Source organism: Dipodomys spectabilis, unplaced genomic scaffold, assembly GCF_019054845.1.
Source record: "Dipodomys spectabilis isolate Male_0828 unplaced genomic scaffold, ASM1905484v1 ptg000210l, whole genome shotgun sequence".
Taxonomy (NCBI): domain Eukaryota; kingdom Metazoa; phylum Chordata; class Mammalia; order Rodentia; family Heteromyidae; genus Dipodomys; species Dipodomys spectabilis.
The window spans coordinates 3,387,440-3,406,246 of NW_024870887.1; the positions used below are offsets into that span (position 1 = coordinate 3,387,440).

Below are 18,807 nucleotides of genomic sequence, written 5' to 3' on the forward strand. Positions count from 1 at the left end.
ACAGAGGTAACCAGATACAGAGGCGGGGTAGGGTGGAGTAGGAGGTGAGGCCCTGTAATAGGATCAAGAGCGTGAGCATTGCTGGGTGCTAAGTAGCTCGTGCCTGTAAGCCTAGCTACTCAGAAGGTTGAGACCTGGATCGTGGTTCAAAGCCAGCCTGAACAGAAAAGTCTGCAAAACTCCATGGTATTGCATCAGCCATGGGCAAAACAGCTGAGAGATATGAGGCCCTGATCCAAGAACCAATACTGGCATTCTCTCCCCCCCCCCCCCCACACACCCCAAAAAAAGCTGGCTCACACCTGTAATCCTAGCTACTCAGGGGGCTGAGATCTAAGGATCACAGTTCAAAGCCACCCAGGCAGGAAAGTCCATGAGACTCTTATCGCCAATAAACCACCACAGAAGCTATGGTTCAATGGTAGGGTGCTTGCCTTGAGCTGAAGAGCTGAGGGACAGTACCCAGGTCCAGAGTTCAAGCCCCACGACTGACAAAAGAAAAAGAAAAAAAAAAAAAGCATGGGCTTTAGAGTCAGACAGACCTGAATGGCAAATCTGCAAGTCTGTCCTTTAATTTGGTGTGTCACCTTAGAAGAAATTACTCAGTTTATCTTCCTCAGTTTCCTCATCTGTCAAAATGACATCTCAGCTTGTCAAAACGAGGGCACCCCAGTTTTGTCTGGTTATAGAATTGTTGTGGATAAAAGCCGGAAGTTACAGGAAATGCCGGCATGGTACCTGTGTGGAGGTTCTCACAAATGGTAGTTGTTGTATTACCAGAGACAGGAGGGCAGGTGCAGGGTGACACAGACCATCTGCCTGAGTGGTAGGAAGAGGGCACTGGTATCTGACCACCCTGTGGAGGGCGTGGGAGCAGCCTCAGGCTCCAGAGACAGACTGTGCTTTCTCCTGGGCTGTCTGCTGCAGGTTGTAGATCATGGTGCAGACTTAGCTGTTTTGACAGTTCCAGGTCAGAGGCACTGGGAAAGCTGAATCTAAGAATCTAAGATGCTTGTCCATCGCACACACACACCCCCATCCCCACCCCAACTCTATCCCTGATAGGATCTGGCAAAGCTTGACCAGTGCAGAATAGCCCAAGAGATAAATTCATTTTGTTCTTTATTGGTTGTCTGAATCTGAATGTTGTCTCTCAGTTTAGGGTCTCCTTGAACTACACAGAAAGACATGTCTCCTGCTGTTGCCCCCAAAGGGGCCACAGAAATTGGTTTATATTCTTTTGGTTTTGAGACAAGGTCTCACTATGTAGTCTAGGCTGGCCTTGAACACACTACCTTCCTGCTTTTGTGTTCTGAGTGCTGGGATCACTAGTCTGGGCCATTACATCCAGTTCCAAGGTGGCTCTTGTCCCCTTAGGCTTGTGTCCTGACACTGAGATTTTGAGAGTTGCAAGCCTGTATCCTCAATGTCTATATCTCATCATTCTCCAGTTGAATACTATGAACCTCAAACTCGTTTGGGAGGTTCTTGGACTCCAGTGTTTCCCCCAGAAGGACCTCCCCGCCATTGTCCTTGGCCTCTGCCTCTTCCTCAGCATCTTGTCTGGGACCTGGGACATATCCTCCTTCCACCTCTACCTGTTCCCTAGCCTCTCCTTCAGAACCTGGGGGATCTTCAGCCACTTCCTGTCCCCTGGCTTCAGGGACGAGGGAAGCTGGGGCATCGCCTTCAGTTCCTGGTTTATGTGCAGCTTCCTGTAGAGGCTGCAAAGCCTCCCTTCCGGCTGCTTCCTGGCCCCATGCCTCTTCCCTGGATCCCAGGGCTTCCTGGGTTTCTTGTCTCAGTGGGCTTTTAGCAGATAGGGCCTGCCTCCCAGTAGCTTGGGGCTCCTGCAGAGCTGGGACTAGGAGTCCTGGGAGCTCTGTATGCCGGGGGGCTTCTCCTGGGAAGCTGACGAGCTCTGCCGGGGTTAGGAGCCCATCTCCATTCAGGTCCTGGGTCTCAAGCACCTTGTCCACAACCAGGATCACCTATGGGAGTACAACAGAGTTCCCATGGAGTTTCCAGACGTGTTCTCAAGAGGCCTGCCCCATCCGATACCCCAGCCCTGCCGTAGAGGCTTTGGAGCCTCCCCTACTCCTGTTTTTCTGTTTTGTTTTTGTTTTGTTTTGTCGGTCATGGGGCTTGAACTCTGGGCCTGGGCGCTGTCCCTCAGTTCTTCAGCTCAAGGTGAATGCTCTACCACTTGAGCTACAACGCCACTTCTGGCTTTCTGGTGGTTTATTGGAGATAAGAGTCTCATGGTCTTTCCTGCCTGGGCTGGCTTTGAACTGAGATCCTCATATCTCAGCCTCCTGAGTATCTAGGACTACAGGTATGAGCCACCTGTGCCCAGCTCTTGTTTTGTTTTTGGGGCCTGAACTCAAGGCCTGGGCACTGTCCCTGAGTTCTTTTGCTCAAGGCTAGTGCTCTACCAGTTGACCTACAGCTACATTTCTAGCTTTTCGGTGGTTAATTGGAGATAAGAGTCTCACAGACTTTCCTGCTTGGGCTGGCTTAGAACTGTGATCCTCAAGGATCCTTAGGCTGTGATCCTAGCCTCCTGAGTAGCTAGGATTACAAGTGTGAGCCACCATTTATAGAGGCTCTACCGAGAACCATAATGGAAAAGCACCGCAGAGTCTCATGTGGAGCTTACTGGGTTGATGGGAAAGTCAGCGAGTCCAGGGGCTAGAGCTGCTGTCAGCATGACCAAGAGCTCCAGGCCGTCCAGCTGTCCACTCTGGTCGTAGTCATGGAGTGCAAAGAGGTAGAGGAGAACTAGAGAGGAGAAGCTGGTTAGGAGAGGCACAGGGCCTGTGGGGAAGGCCCGTAGCCAGCACTAATGCCCCGGGCATCCCAGGCCCAGCAGCCCGGCTCCTCACCCTGCTCCCGGTTCATGGCCTCTGGCTCCTCTTCCCTTTTCATCTTCCCCAGGCCCTTCAGGTAGTTCTGCAGAAGCCTGTTGGAAAAGAGGCAAATCGCCATGCACATCCAGTCTCTCACGCCTGACCTGACCTTTCTGACGGCCCCAGCCCAGCTACTCACCGAAGCTGCTCTGGACCTGGCTCAAAGGGGTTGGGCAGGAGCCGCTGCTGTTCTTCAGGGGCTGGCCTGGAGTAGGGAGGGAAAGACCAGCTTTTCAGAGAACCTCCTTGAGGGCCAGCCTACCCGCCTTCCATGCCCCAGCCTCCTGGCTGACTTCTCAACCCAAAGGGAATTGTGCCGTTCCTTGAATTCCCAAAATCCTTAAGATGAGAACCTTCAAGTGCCTTAGCAATCAGAACGTCAATCCCTCAGGCTGTTTTTGCAGCTGCCTTATTTAGTCTTTAGAAAACCCAAAGAAAGGGCTGGGAAGGGGCTGGGAAGGTGGCTCAGTGGCAGAGAGCTTGCCTTGTATGCATGAGGCCCTGGGTTCGATTCGACAGCACCACATAAGAAAAAAGCTGGAAGTGGCGCTGTGGCTCAAGTGGTAGAGCGCTAGCCTTGAGCTGAAGAGCTGAGGGACAGCGCCCAGGCCCAGAGTTCAGGCCCCACAACCAGACCCCCGCCCCCCACCCCCAAAAAAAAAGAAAACCCAAAGAAAGGCTGAGTATGTTGGCACATGTCTATAACCCCTGCTGCTCAGGAGGCACAGGTAGGAGGATTATGGCAGGAGACTAGCCCCTGGAAATTTAGCTTGAAATCCTATCTGAAAGACAAGCAAAGGGAGCTGGTGACTCATGCCTTTAATTCTAGCTACTCAGATTGGAAGCCAGCCCAGGCAGAAAAGCCCATGAGATTCTTATCTCCAATTAACCAGCAAAAGGCAGGAATTGGGGATGTGACTCAAATGGTAGAATCCTTTTTGTTTTTGTTGTTGTTGGTCGTGGGGCCTGAACTCTGGCCTGGGCGCTATCCCTCAGCTCTTCAGCTCAAGGCTAGCGCTCTACCACTTGAGCCACAGGGCCACTTCCGGCTTTTTTCTTTTTGCTTATGTGGTGCTGAGGAATTGAACCCAGGGCCTCATGCATGCAAGACAAGCACTCTACCACTGAGCCACCTTCCCAGCCCCAGCAAATGGTAGAATCTTGAGTGAAGAAGCCAAGCAAGAGTGGGATGCCCTGATTTCAAGCCCTAGTACTCACACACACACAAACACACACACACACACACACACACACACACACAGAGACTGGGTATATGGTTCAAATGACAGCACTTGCTACTCCAGACTCTTAAGTTCAGTCCCCAGTACCTCTAGGAAAGAAAGAAGGAAGAGAAGGAAGAAGGGTTCAAAAACCCAAAGGAGGTATCTGGTAGTCAAGACCAGAAGAAGCCATACCTTGTAGACAATGGGAGGTGACAGCCTACTGAGTGGCAGGGGAACATGGTTTAGAACAACTTCCTTCAGCGCTGGCACTGACCAGGTTTATACAGGCCAGCTTGCTCCATGACACATGATAGCTAGCTCAATTTGGGGTTTCAGTCTGCTGCGCATCTCTTGGTCTGCCTTCAATGCTCAGAACATTGCACCCAGTTCTGGATGGGGCTACATATAAACCAGGCCATGATGGCAGCGAGCTAGCAGGAGCTGTTGAGGCCATTTTTGTCACTGCTGCCAGTCCTGGAGGCTATTTCTACCTTCCCTCCTACACATGATATGTACTGCGCAGCATGGATAAACACCGTGTCTAGAAATGGGTTCTAATAAAATAGAAATGATATGCTAATGATCTCTAGTTCCTTGTCATTCCCACAGACTCTTCCCTGTCCCTAGCTTCTCAGCACTCCACGCTGCACTGGAGCTAAGCACTCTGTCGCAAAGGAGTCAACAACCAGGAACTGAATGCCCACCTTGTACCATTCTAACAGGCACAAGGCAGGAGGTTGGGGGAGGGGAGTCCAAGCACCTGGCTCCCAGAGAGGCCCAGGTCATCCTTCAGAGACTCCCAGCCCAAGCCCACAGCTCACACCCCTAACCCTCCTACCTGATGGCTCCATCCTTGGGAGCAGCTTGGCCCAGTGGGAGCAGGAGCAGTGGCAGTATGAATGCACTCATGATCCAAGGTACCATTCTTCTTGGAGCTGGACCTAGGAACAGATCCAGGGTCACAGTGTCAGAAATCAGCTGGCTCACAAAGAAATGCCTTCTCTCTTTGCCTTTACAAACAGGAGCCCAGAGGACAAGACTCACCCCATATGAGACCTATACATGAATATCAGCCATCTCCCATGGAATTTTACTCAGAAAAGAGTTCTCATAAATCAGAGCTTGTCTGGAGAAACAGTCCTAGGGAGAGGTGGGCTCTTCACGGCTCTGTTCCTCATAGTCCCTGAGGTTCTCAGTGAAGGGCCACTCAAGTATGCCGGTTGTACTTTAGGCCACTCATTTTATACATAGGGAGGGAGGACCTCAGAGAGGTCAGATTAAAAACACAAAAAGAGGCCAGGTGCTGGTGGTTCACACCTGTAACCCTAGCTACTAAGATGGTTCAAAGCCAGCTGGGCAGGAAAGTCTGTGAGATTCTTACCTGCAATAAACCACGAGAAAACCGGAAGGAGCACTGTGGCTCAAGTGATAGAGTGCCTGCCTTGAGCTGAAGAGCTGAGGGACAGCGCCCAGGCCCAGAGTTCAAACCCATCATCAACACCACACACACACACACACACACACACACACACACACACACACACAAACCTACAGAGGCAAAGGGGAAGATAGATGATTAATTTGTATTTATTAGAAATCAACTAGCTAGCTGGGCACCAGTGGCTCATGCCTGTAATTCTAGCTATTCAGGTGGCTGAGATCTGATGATCATGGTTGAAAGCCAGCTTGGGCAGGATAAAGTCTGAAAGCCTCTTATCTCCAATTAACCACAAAAAGCTAGAGTGGAGACGTGGCTCAAATGATAGAATATGGGGCTGGGAAGGTAGCTCAGCGGTGGAGTGCATGCCTTGCAAGTATGAGGTTCGATTCCTCAGCACGACATAAACAGAAAAGGCTGGAAGTGGCACCGTGGTTACCAAAGTAATCACTCAATTATATGGAGACAACCATATACAAAATGGACTGGTTGAAAACAGGGCACAAAGCTCTCTGGTAAGTCCTAAGGAGATAGGTACGTATAACATGAGTTTCCATGGAAGCAGATGCCCACCCCTGAGGCCCCAAACCCATCTCTAGGGAGAAAAACTCATCTGTTGCTTGATGATCTAACCCTCTAGCATGGTACCCTACAATCCAGCCAGCACTGCATTTTCCTAGAGGAAGGTTCACAGCTTTTAGCAGATTCTCTGAGTTCTACGCCCCCCGTAAGTGGACATCGATTCCCTCAGAGATGAGAGGAAGAGCAGTGACTCTGGCCCATGAGAAGATCAAAAAATGCTGCCTTCAACTAACCACTGATTGCTCATGCCTATAATCCTAGCTACTCAGGAGGCTGACATCGAAGGATTGTGGTGTGAAGCCAGCTTGAGCAGGAAAAGTCTGTGAGACTCTTATCTCCAATTAACCACTCAGAAACTGGAAGTAGAGCTACAGCTCAAAGTGGTAGAGCGCTAACCTTGAGCAGAAAACCTCAAGGACAGCACCTAAGCCCTGAGTTCAAGACCCACAACCAACAAAAAAGAAAAAAAAAAAAACACGCTGCCTTGAGCAAGATGCAGGAAGGCACAGAAGTCCGCTAGAAGGGGAGACTACCAGTATATAGAATCTGAGTTCAAACCCCAGGACCAGCAAAAAAAAAAAAAAAAGCATTCACCCACACAGCTGGCACCATAGATAGTTGAGATTTTGTTTTTGTGCCCAGGAGAGAAGACAATGTCTTGGGCTCATTCAAGGAAGACCGTTGGACCAGAGATCTCTGGTCGGTCACAGCCCAATGACAGGACTGTGACATATTTCATGTCTAGAAGTATGACAGTAAATGTCCCAAAGTAATTACAAAGCTGGACAAAAATAGAAAGTGTTCTTTAAAAAGCATTGAGTAGGCAAGAGATTCTCACCAAAGCAGGGTGAAACCAGTAATCTGGGGGAAAAGTGAATTTAATGTCAGCCTTTGCCTCAAGTGTATGCCAAACCCAGCCCATGTGAACTTGAACTATCAGTCTGAGTGGTGTGTGCAGCAGAGGAGACCAGAGATAAAGAAATGAATAGCAGATTCCCATATAAAGTCTGGATTCTTAATAGCAACCTGGTACAAAGGTGAACAAAGCTTACTGTGGCAAAGGACAAAGAAGACTCACCAACTTTGATCCTGGTGCTAAAGGAGAAGGGAGAAGAAGAAAAATACCTTTCCTGAGAATTTTAAACCAGCCTGCTGCCTTATGGGATTGAGGCTTGAATTGATCTATCTGTAGGGTTCAAAAAGCCTAAGGCAGGTTTTATTTATTTATTTATTTTTGTATCAGATCTGGGCTTTTGTGCTTGAAGCTAGTGCTCTACCACTGAGCTACAGCTCCAGTTCTGGCTTGTTTTGGTAGTTAATTGAAGAAAAGAGGCTCACAGATTTTGCTGCGTGGGCTCCCTTTCAATTTCGATCCTCAGATTAGGATTATAGGCTTGAGCCTCGGGTGCTAGGCAGGTTTTGTTTATTCTGAAGTGATAGTGGTCGTGGTTGACAGAGGAAAACCTCATCTTCCCTGGAGAAAACCAACTCCAATCAAAGAATTCCATTGATGAACTTTCAAGAAACATGGATTCTTGGCCTGGGGAGTTATCAGTACTACAACATTCACTTAATGTGCCCAAGACCCTGGGTTTAATACCCAGCACCAAACAAACTAACCAAAAGGTCATAAATATACAAGGAAGTAAGGCACTGTGAATAAAAGCCAGTAAAACAATAGCAAAATTAGGCCAAAAAACCAGAATTGCTATATTGGAATTATCACACACAGAAGGGCAAGCAAGACTCTCAGAAAGTAAGAGCAAATATACTTGAGGAATAAAGATATACATTATTTTTTTTTTCTTTTGCAGCACTGGGGATCAAATCCAAGTCCCCATGCATGCTAGGTAAGCACTCAACCACCAAGCTAAGCCCACAGTCTGTTCCTTAATATTTCTTAAGCATCTACTATAAATGAGGTACTATCTTATCAGTAAGATGAAAGTGATAAAGTAGAACTATATATTCTTTTTCATCTTAAAGCTTGCAAAAATTTAAAATTAGGAAAAGACTCAAATAAGATAGAAACAGAAATTGTATGTACATGCCTATAATCCCAGCTACTTGGGAGATTAAGACAGGAGGATTGGCTGGGCACCAGTGGCTCATGCCTGTATTCCTAGCTATTCAGGAGGCTGAGATCTGAGGATTGTGGTTCAAAGCCAGCCCAGGCAGGGAAGTCAGTGAAACTCTTATCTCCAATAAACCATTCAGGAAACCGGAAGTGGCACTGTGGCTCTAGTGGTAGAGTGCTAGGCCTTGAGTGAAATGTAATCCAGTCCAAAGTCCAGGGGTCTTGGCCCTAACCACAAGCTAAGTTCCAAATGTGGCTGCACAGTACAGTAGCTGTGCCTTCTCGGCCTCAGGTCGCCTTCTGTGACCTGGGCTGAGGAGAGGCCTCACAGGGCACGGGGAGGGCAGAAGGTGACATGCCTGGGTAGGGCAGCGCCTGCTACCCAAGGTGGCCTTTCTCCTGCCAAAAGTTTTCTGACTGCTCTGTGCCCATTTCACACATACCCTCCCTTCTTCACACAACCTCTCCACCTGGATTTTCTCAAATTACTTCCTCCATCCCATCTGCTTCACTGCTAGGACCAGGCCACGGGAGACAATGAAGTCATTTAAATTCTCAGAACTGTCAAAACTCATTATCCCAGCTGAATGTGTTAGAAGAGGACATTTGTGAACTTCAAAGACTGAGCCTCCCGTGGGGGGTTTAAACCCCATAATTGACAATGAAAACAAAAAGAGTTTGTAGTTGTTTGGAGACAGGTTCTTGCTATGTAGCTCAGGCATATATGGAAGTCGCTATATACTCCAGGATGGTCTCAAACTCATGATCCTCTTGCCTCAGCCTTCCAAGTGTAGGGATTGCAGATAAGTTCTACTAAACCTAGCAGAGTGTCCAAGAACAAAGAGAGATAGGAGAAATTTGTGAGAATATCTGTATAATTGATTTTTTTTCCTCTCATGGACTTAAACTCAGGACCTAGGTATTGTCTCTGAGCTCTTTTTGCTCAAGGCTAGCACTCTACCACCACTTCCTATTTTCCGGTGGTTAACTGGAGGTAAGAGTCTCTTGGACTTTCCTGCTCTAGCTGGCTTTGAACCGAGATCCTCAGATCTCAGCCTCCTGAGTAGCTAGGATTACAGGCGTGAGCCACCAGTGCCCAGCTCACACATTGATTTTTTTATTTTTTTGGTCGGTTGTGGTGCTTGAACTCTAGGACTGGGTGCTGTCCCTGAGCTCTTTAGCTCAAGGCCAGTGCTCTACCACTTACTTCTGATTTTCTGGTGGTTAACTGGAGATAAGAGTCTTACAGATGGGCTGGGAAGGTGGCTCAGCGGTAGAGTGCTTGCCTCGCATGCATGAGGCCCTGGGTTTGATTCCTCAGCACCAAATAAGCAGAAAAAGCCAGAAGTGTCACTGTGGCTCAAGTGGTCGAGTACTAGCCTTGAGCTGAAGAGCTGAGAGACAGCGCCCAAGCCCAGACAGAGTCAGGCCCCACAATCAGCAAAAAAAAAAAAAAAAGAGAGAGAGAGAGAGAGGGAGAGAAACTCTCAGATTTTCCTGCCAGGGCTGGCTTTGAACCACGATCCTCAGATCTCAGCCTCCTGAGTAGCTAAGACTATAGGCATGAGCCACTAGCGCCCAGCTCACACATTGATTTTTTAATGAGGAGAAAGAAGAAAGGATTTCCACAGAGCCTAATCAAAGTTAAAGAGTTAGCCCTATTGGCTAGCCAGCCAGGGAGCAAGGAAGGCAAGGACCAGTGCTTCTTCAACCCTAGCTGTTCAACAGTATGCCTAATGCTGGGGATGGAGCCCAGAAGTTGGAAATCATTTGTAAGCATAAGTAGTGGCCCAGGGAATATGGAGACTTTTTTGGACACAGGGCTTTCCCCTAGTTTCTATTCTAAGCTACCAAGTTTTGAGTGATTTGTTAAGTCATAATAATAATCAGAACACCAACTGTGTAAGAATGGGTAACATGGACAAGCCACACTGCGGCTTCCTCTCAGAAGGGCCTCTGCCTCTCCCTGGGCTTGGCTACTGCTCTGCTGTCACTGTCTTGAAAAAATCAGTTTTGATCAGGCCTGGTAAATTATGTCCTTGGTTCTGAGCCCTCCCCACACAAATTGCTATCACTGTCCTCCTGGTCCTATGTCCCGCACATGCCCAGCAGTGCCCGAGCTACCCTCACACACGTCTGTATGTGCAGTCAAGAGAGCAGAGCTGGAGAAACCAGCCTGACCCACTTGCAAGTCCCAGTCCCAACACTGACTCTCCTCTGATCTCTGGTAAGTTCATTATCATCACTAAACTTTGGCTACTTTGTCTGGTGCTAGTGACTCACGTCTGTAATGGAAGCTGAGATCCAAGGATCATGGCTTGAAGCCAGCCTAGGCAGGAAAGCCCAGGAGACTCTTACCTCCAATTAACCAGCCAAAAGCCAGAATAAAGAGTTGTGGCTCAAGTGGTAGAGCATCAGCTTTAAGTAAAAAAGCTAAGAGACAGCACCCAGGTCCTAAGTTTAACCCTCAGGACTGGCACAAAAGAAATAAAACTAAGTGATTAGCTGGACACTGATGACTCACGCCTGTAATCTTAGCTACTCAGGAGGCTGAGATCTGAGGATTGTAATTTGAAGCCAGCCTGGGCAGGAAATCTGTGAGACTTTTTTTTTTTTTTTTTCCCCGGTTGTGGGGTCTGAACTCTTGGCCTGGCACTGTCCTTCAGCTCTTCAGCTCAAAGTGAGCACTCTACCACTTGAGCCACAGCGCTACTTCTGGCTTTTTCTGCTTATGCGGCTGAGGAATCGAACCCAGGGCCTCATGCATGCAAGGCAAGCACTCTGCTACTGAGCCACCTTCCCAGCCCTCTGTGAGACTCTTATCTCCAATTAACCACCAGAAAACAGAAGTGGCACTGTGGCTCAAGTGGTAGAGAGCACTAGCCTTGAGCGCAGAAAGCTCAGGGACAGGACAGCACCAAAGCCCTGAGTTCAAGCCCCATGACCAACTAAAAAAAAAAAAGAGTCAAACTAACACCTCATTTAATGTGTAATGGGTGGTACAATGTGACTGACATGTTCATGCTCACACATTTGTATTGGTACTGGAGCTTGAACTCAGGGCTTCATGCTCTTCTTTACCGTTTTTACTCAAAGCTGGTGATCTACCAGTTGAGCCACACCTCCATTTCTATTTGCTGATTAACTGGAGATAAGGATCTTGGGCTGGGTGCCAGTGGGTCATGCCTGTAATCCTAGCTACTCAGGGGGCTGAGATCTAAGAATGGAGGTTCAAAGCCAGCCTGGGCAGAAAGGTCTCCGTGAGACTCTTATCTCCAATAAACTACTCAAAAAAGACAGAAGCGGTGCTGTGGCTAAAGTGGTAGAGCACTAGCCTTGAGCACAAAGAGGCTTAGGGACAGAGCCCAGGCTCTGTGTTCAAGCCCCAAGACTGGGGGTGGGGGGGAGGGATTATAGGCATGAACCACCAGAGCCTTGCTATGCTTACTTTTTTTTTTTTGTCAGTCATGGGGCCTGAACTCTGGGCCTGGGCACTGTCCCTGAGCTCTTCAGCTCAAGGCTGACACTCTACCACTTGAGCCACAGCGCCACTTCAGCTTTTTCTGCTTATGTAGTGCTGAGGAATTGAACTCAGGGCCTCATGCATGCAAAGTAAGCACTCTACCACTGGGCTACCTTCACAGTCCCTACAGAGGTTTTTGTAAGCAACAGAAATAAAACAGCCATCAAACCACTGCTTGTCAAATAAAAACAAACCATTTCCTATAATTATACTGTGCATGAATATAACTGCCCTAATAAACACATGAAAGCCAGTATAACTGTTAGTTAACAGTTGTGATATCGTTCAGTGAAGTTCTTAGATGCATACTTTTTTCACAGTGACCTTCTGCATGAGATTTCTTCAAACCTTTGCACAGTACAGAGAAGGAAATCTTGGCCTTGAGGGTTAGACCTTTGATCAAATCCTGCCTCTTGACCCTGCTGTGTGAGCTAGGCCAAAGTCTGCACCTCTCCAAAGAGTGGAATCTTCATCTTTAAAATGAAGACAACAGCTTGGGGTTGGGGGCTCACACCTGTAATCCTAGCTACTCAGAAGGTTAAGATCTGAGGATCATGGTTTGAAGCCAGTCCGAGCAGGAAAGTCCATGAGACTCTTATTTCCAATTAATCACCAAAAAGCTAGATGTGGAGCTGTGGCTCAAGTGGTAGAGCACTAGCCTTGAGGAAAACAGCTCAGGACTGTGTTCAAGCCTTAAGTTCAAGCCCTAAGCACATGCTTGTATGCACACACACACACACACACACACACACACGCACACTATGAACAGTACCTGTCTCCCAGGGGCTGGAGGTGCTGAATCCTGAGGACTGCGTGGCAGGGGCAGGGAATGTTCCTCCAGTGCTGGGGGAGGGAGCAGGACCTTCCTGGTTACCTTGAGTAACTTCCCACCTAGCGCATACATTTCTTACGCTGCATCTCTGTTCAGCGCCACTGTCTGTGCCATGTCTGCTTGTTAGGAAGTTATCTGAAGTGCACTCTCCCCATTGGTTTATCCCTCTGTGCCTCCCACTCCTCAAGAAAGGATGCTGCAACTTCCCAGCCACAGGAGCGCACGCCTGGGCTGGGCTGGGCTGGGCCCCACCATTCGCAGCTGAATATCCATCTATCTCCAGCCCTTCCAGTTTTCCAGGTCTTCAATGCAACTTGCCAGGGCACCTCCTGCTCCAGGGCATCCTACACCGGAGGGAAAGGCTGGGAGCTGGGGGACCCACCCCCAAATCGCAGGGTTCTCCGGGGTGCCTCCCAGCCACTTGCTCTACCTGTCCTGAAGGATGACTTCTCCCCAGGGGTGCGCAGAGGCAAGCGCATCGCTCCTGCCAGGACCAAACCGCAGGGGATGGCCGGGACCACGGCTAGGAGGCCGCCTCGCCCGCTGCGCTGCGGTGCCCACGCAGCCTGCCCAGCCCCGAGCTCGCTGGGCACGGCCCGACCCACCTGCTGCGGTGCCCGCGGGGCTGGGGCTCCGGCTCCCTGCGCGCTCCAGGCTGCCGGCCTCGCCTCCGCACCTCGCCGCCCGGGTGGTGGCCGACCCGCCCCGAGTTGCTCCACGTGGCCGCTCCACGTCGTCGCTCTCCCAGCCGCCGCCGCCCAGGCCGGGCAGAGTCCCGAGCCGGTGCCAGCCACCGCCCCGCCCGAGCCAGCTACCGGCCTCCCTGTGGTCAGCAGGAGGATGTGTCACCGAGACCAGGACGGAGATAGACTGGAGTGTGTGTGTGTGTGTGTGTGTGTGTGTGAGAGAGAGAGAGAGAGAGAGAGAGACAGACAGACAGACAGACAGAGACAGAGACAGAGAGCTGATGGTGCAGGCCTGAAAATGTGCTTCAAAGCACCTTTTGCTGAGCCCATATATTAAATAAAAGCCATCCTCCCTGCAGTCACTTCACAATGACCTTGGAAGGCAGAAGGGACAGACGGATCCTTAGCATCCTTATGGCAAGGAAGCACAGGCACCTCTCCCTAAGGAACACCAGACCTCCTTCCTCAGGACAGACCACCCACCAGCAACCATGACTTGTTTATTCTGACTAGTGAAGAATGGCCAAAGAGGCCCACTGGAACTCTTCAACCATGCATACATTTCATCCCCTGCCTGGAGTTCCTGTCTATTTAAGCATATCACTCATGTTGTACACCAAGGATGGTCTGAAATGCTATCTTCGCATAGCTGCCTGTGCCATGAAATAAGTCTCCTTATCTCCTTTTTCCTCCCAAAGCTCCTAGAGGAACCCAGAATCTGGCAGAACAAAACCACTTACTTCATGACCCAGAAGAAGAAAAGAAATAGGAGAAAAGAGTGAGGTCTCAGAATCAGCTTAGAGGACATGCTACCAATGACCTAAGGACCTACAACTAGGCCCCATTTCTTCATAGTTCCACCACCTCCCCCAAATGCCAGGCTAGGAACCAAGCCTTTGTCATATGGGCCTTTTGGGACAATTAAGACCAAACTATACTCCTGCAATATCTGTGCAGTTTAGATACCAAGGAGTAACTTATTCTTCTCCTAGAGTCATCAGGAGCATTCAGAACAGAGACAGAAAGAAAATGCCAACAATCTGTAAACCAAGAAACAACTCCTACTAATGAGTATATATTGTCATGTGTTTTTCAGAGCTTGCTTAACAAAGCAAATGTCCAAAGAAGTAAAACTGATAGGGACCTTGTTATATAATCTGTAGTTTTCAAAACAAACCCAGAATTCTCTGAAATTAGCAACAAGTGACTTGGTACAATGCAGCAGCTATTTAAGATCAAACTAGCATGAAGCAAGAACAACTTGGGAAGACGTTGAAATCAGTGAACCTGAGTGAGGACAAAAGAACAAAGCTGGAACCAGGCGCCGATGGTCACGCCTGTAATCCTAGCTACTCAGGAGGCTGAGATCTGAGGATCACGGTTCAAAGCCAGCCTGGGCAGGAAAGTCCCTGAAACTCTTATCTCCAATAAACCACCAGAAAACGGGAAGTAACACTGTAGCTCAAGTGGTAGAGCTCTAGCCTTGAGCTGAAGAACTGAGGGACAGTGTTCAGGCCCAGAGTTCAAGCCCCATGACCGACAAAAAAAAAAAAAAAAAAAACAAAGCTGGGCACCAGTGGCTCATGCCCATAATCCTAGCTACTCTGGAGGCTGAGATTTGAGCATCATGGTTCAAAGCCAGCCCTGGCAGGAAATCTGTGAAACTCTAATCTCCAATTAACTCAATTAACCATCAGAAAACCAGAAGTGGCACTGTGGCTCAAAGTGTAGAGTGTAGCCTTGAGCAAAAAAGCTTAGGGACAGCACCTAGGCCCTGAGATCAAGGTCACTCACCCAAAAATAAAAAGGAACAAAGACCAGAAAGAAACAGTGAACTAATTGACAGTGAGACAGTGAGATTGACAGTCAGAAATGAATCCCCAGACACTTACTCTACTCTCTGTCAGAGGGGGGGGGGGGGGGGGAGGCGGAGATAAAAACTATAGTAGGGCCAGGTGCTGGTGGCTCATGCCTAGATACTCAGGAGGCTGAGATTTGAGAACTGAGGTTCAAAGCCAGCTGGAGCAGAAAAGTCTGTGAGACTCTTATCTCCAATTAACCATAAGAAAACAGGGAGTGGCACTGTGGTTTAAAGTGGAAGAGCACCACCCTTGAGCAAGAAAGCTCAGGGACAGAGACCAGGCCCTGAGTTCAAACACCACAACCTACAAAACAAAACTATAGTAGGTTCTAAGAAAGAAGCAGACTAGAGAGGTCAGTCAGGAGAAGAAAGGTGGATAGATAGAAGGTAGCCATAGACAGGGAGGATATACAAAACCAAAAAAAATGAGGTCTCCAGTCCTGAAAGGGAAAAGTGTTAGCAGAGAGATATGAGGTGACCACAGGAGGAACAGAGGGAAAGCATTATATGGTAAAAATTCCTGACTCACAGGTGACCTAGGGATGGGAATTTCTCAGGGGCAATCTCAGTAAGTATTCAAATCCCAAAAGCTAATGCAGTAATTCTCACTGTAAAGACCCATCCACTTTCAGTCTATTGAAAAATATATTAGTAATAGATACTTATACTATTTTTGCTGAAAGGACTGATTCCTTATATAGACCCACAAACTAAAAGCAGGAGAAAAGCTTGGTATCCCTGCCTCCATTTTGCCCTAAGCCATTCTCACTACAGATACTTTGCAATCACCTGGAGTTCCAAGACAGACAAGACTGATAGATATCTTAATGACCAGGACTGAAACTACTCCTAAGGAACAGTAGAGACTTGTAGAACAGACCACCCCCAAATGAGGAACAATTGCCTATAATCAAGAAGCTGTGTCCTAGAGCAGGAGGAATTTCATAGGAACCATACTGCTCCCCTTAGGTGATGGGAGTGATAATACCTTCTCTGAAATCCTGGAAAACCATAATTGGGATAATGACCAACTGGGATGACCCCAGTTACTGCCACACCTGTAGCTGGGACTTTTAAGTGATGCATACTTTTCTCCCCTTTCTTCCAGTTTTATTTAAATCTATGGGTTCAAGTGGGATGGGGAATAGTGAGGGGAGAGGGTGAGAGTGCTATAGGGAAAGAATGGGAAAGAATGGGTTGGGCTCTGGTGGCTCACGCCTGTAATCCTAAATACTCAGGAGGCTGAGATCTGCGGATCAAGGTTCAAAGCCAGCCCGGGCAGGAAAGTCTGTGAAACTCCTATCTCCAATTAACCACTAGAAAACCAGAAGTAGCACTGTGGGTCAAAATGGTAGAGCACTTGCCTTGAGCTGAAGAGCTCAGGGACAGTATCCAGGCACAGAGTTCAAGTTCCACAACAGACAAAAATAAAATGAATGGTAAAACTGGCTCCCTCTCCTGGTCATGGCTTAGGAGAGCCACATGAGTTTCATCTCTTCCCTAGTACCTCCCATAGCCACACCTAGGGAGTAATTAGTGGTCAGTTTTCAGTCAGGACTTCTCCCTTGGGGGTGGAAAAACTTCTGGCCTGTCCTAACCAAACTGTACCTGCACAGTGGAACCCTTGATGTATCCTTAACCTGACCTTTTCAAAAGGAAATCCCATGTAAGGCTTCAGGCATGTGCATTGCATAGCATACACATACTTAAAACTATGGGATGGCAACCTTGTACATTTGTACACTTGACATTTTCCAAAATTTTGTCGTCACAATCCCTGATTTCCCTAAGATCATCCCACTGTCATTACTGTGAACTCCTCCCACACTCTCCAAACTCTAGAACATGGAAACTTTCTTTTTTTTTGGGGGGGGGGACTTTCTTAACTATGTGTTTGTCCTAGCTCAGGCCCACTGTTTGCCTCAATGATGTACCTTATTAAACTCCTTGTTTTAGCCCAGCATGGGTGGCTCACACCTACAATCTTAGCTACTCAGGAGGCTGAGATCTGAGGATTGTGGTTGGAAGTCAGCCCCAAAAGGAAAGTCCATGATACTCTTGTCTCCAGTTAACCACCAAAAAGCCAGAAGTGGAACTGTGGTACAAGTGGTAGAGCACTAGTCTTGAACAAAAAAAGCTCAGGACAGTGCCCAGGGCCTAAATTCCCAGGACTGGCACAAACAAAACAAAAAAACCCCAAACTCCTCATTTGCCACTTTACTCATGTGTGCACCTTCATTCAGTTCTTTGTTGGACATGCCAAGGATCTGGGATCTTTACCCCTGCGACCACCAGCCAGTAATGTGAGGGTTGAATATAGTCAAAATACTTTATATATGTGTGTTTAAATTGTTGGAGTTTGTTGAGATGGGTTTGGGGAAGGGGGAGGGACACAAGGGAAAGTGACAGAGAGGGTCTGATCAAGGTATATTGTGTGCATATATGGACATATTAGAATGAACTCCCTGTTAACTAATGCTAACAAAATGTGGGAGAAAAGAGTAAAAAATCCCTACTACATATCTATACCTCAAAGCAGTTGAAATGTTATCGTCCCCTGGCATATCCATGCCATGTAGTAAATCTCCTTTCTCTGCCTTTATCATGTCTTTATTTGGCATATGGGGGCGAATGGTCAGATCTGATATTCTACTTTCTGAATTACTCTCTCACCAGATGCAAGGTGGCAGCAGATAGCTGTGCTTACTTGACTCTCCAGTAATGAGATGACTTTGAAACCAGAGTTTGGAGTCATGGAACTGATGGTTCACTTGGTTGTGAAGCTAGAGGAAAGAGCCATGAGTCAAAGCATGTGGCATCTCTCTGGAAGCTGGAAGAGAGATAAGGCAAGACAAACATCCCATGAGCTCCCAGAGGAACTCAGTCCCACTAACAGTGATTTTAGCCAATGAAGACCTTTGTCAGACTTCTGACTTCCAGAGCTACAAAGGAGCAATGATGTGTGTGGTAATAGAGAAGAGGGATATGGAAAAGTCCTTCCCTTTTCCAGCTCTACTCTGGAGTTGGGATTCATTGAGATCATATTCAAATCTCCTCCAGAACATCTGAATTACATACCTTGACCCCTGCATACACTGATACCTGGACTCTTCTCTGGTGTCTGAGCACCAGTAAGATTCTCATTTGCAGTCAAGTTCTAGTGTATTCTTTATTCCTATATCCTAGGGATTTGGGGCTTCTGTACCCAGTTCCTGGTACAGAGAGAGTGAGGAGTGCCTTACCTCTGTACCTTTCCTGTAGGCAGGGGCTGTACAAGACGATGTAGTCACATTGCATGGGTGGCTTTAACCTGGGGGAGGGAGGAGGATGCCACCGTCGTACAGTGGTGGTGAGTGCGTGTGGGTCACTGAATGGGTGCCCAGTGGGTGACAGCGTGGTGACCGAGATTGCTTGATTTAGCCATTGCAAGGGAGAAAGGAGCCAGAAAATGGCCGCCACCAAGATGGCAGCTGCCGGGGGCTGGGACGGGGTACTACCTGTCCTTTAAGCTGCACTGCTTGTAACCCCGTAACCTCAGAGGGAAAGCAGGAAGCAGGGAGGGCGGGAGGGCAGGCGGGCCGAGGCCGTCGGCGAGGCTGGCCGCGGGGTCACTAGGAGAAGATCGCCCGCCCAACGCCGTCTCAGAGGTGGGCGGAGCCGGTCTCGGGGGCGGGAC

The 18,807-nt window shown here is 48.4% G+C and overlaps 1 protein-coding gene across 1 annotated transcript; it reads right to left on the bottom strand.

Moving 5' to 3' along the window:
- Nucleotides 1-1,120: 1,120 nt before the first annotated feature.
- Cgref1 (cell growth regulator with EF-hand domain 1) lies at nt 1,121-18,645 on the bottom strand. Its single transcript, XM_042696712.1, has 10 exons — nt 18,629-18,645; nt 18,374-18,441; nt 17,839-17,961; nt 13,190-13,407; nt 12,525-12,595; nt 4,971-5,073; nt 3,049-3,114; nt 2,886-2,962; nt 2,660-2,781; nt 1,121-1,991 (listed from the first exon to the last, which is right to left on the bottom strand). Exons 6-10 carry the CDS (start codon nt 5,054-5,056, stop codon nt 1,431-1,433), a joined length of 912 nt encoding a protein of 303 aa, XP_042552646.1. The 5' UTR covers nt 5,057-5,073; nt 12,525-12,595; nt 13,190-13,407; nt 17,839-17,961; nt 18,374-18,441; nt 18,629-18,645; the 3' UTR covers nt 1,121-1,430.
- Between the last annotated feature and the right edge of the window lie 162 nt (nt 18,646-18,807).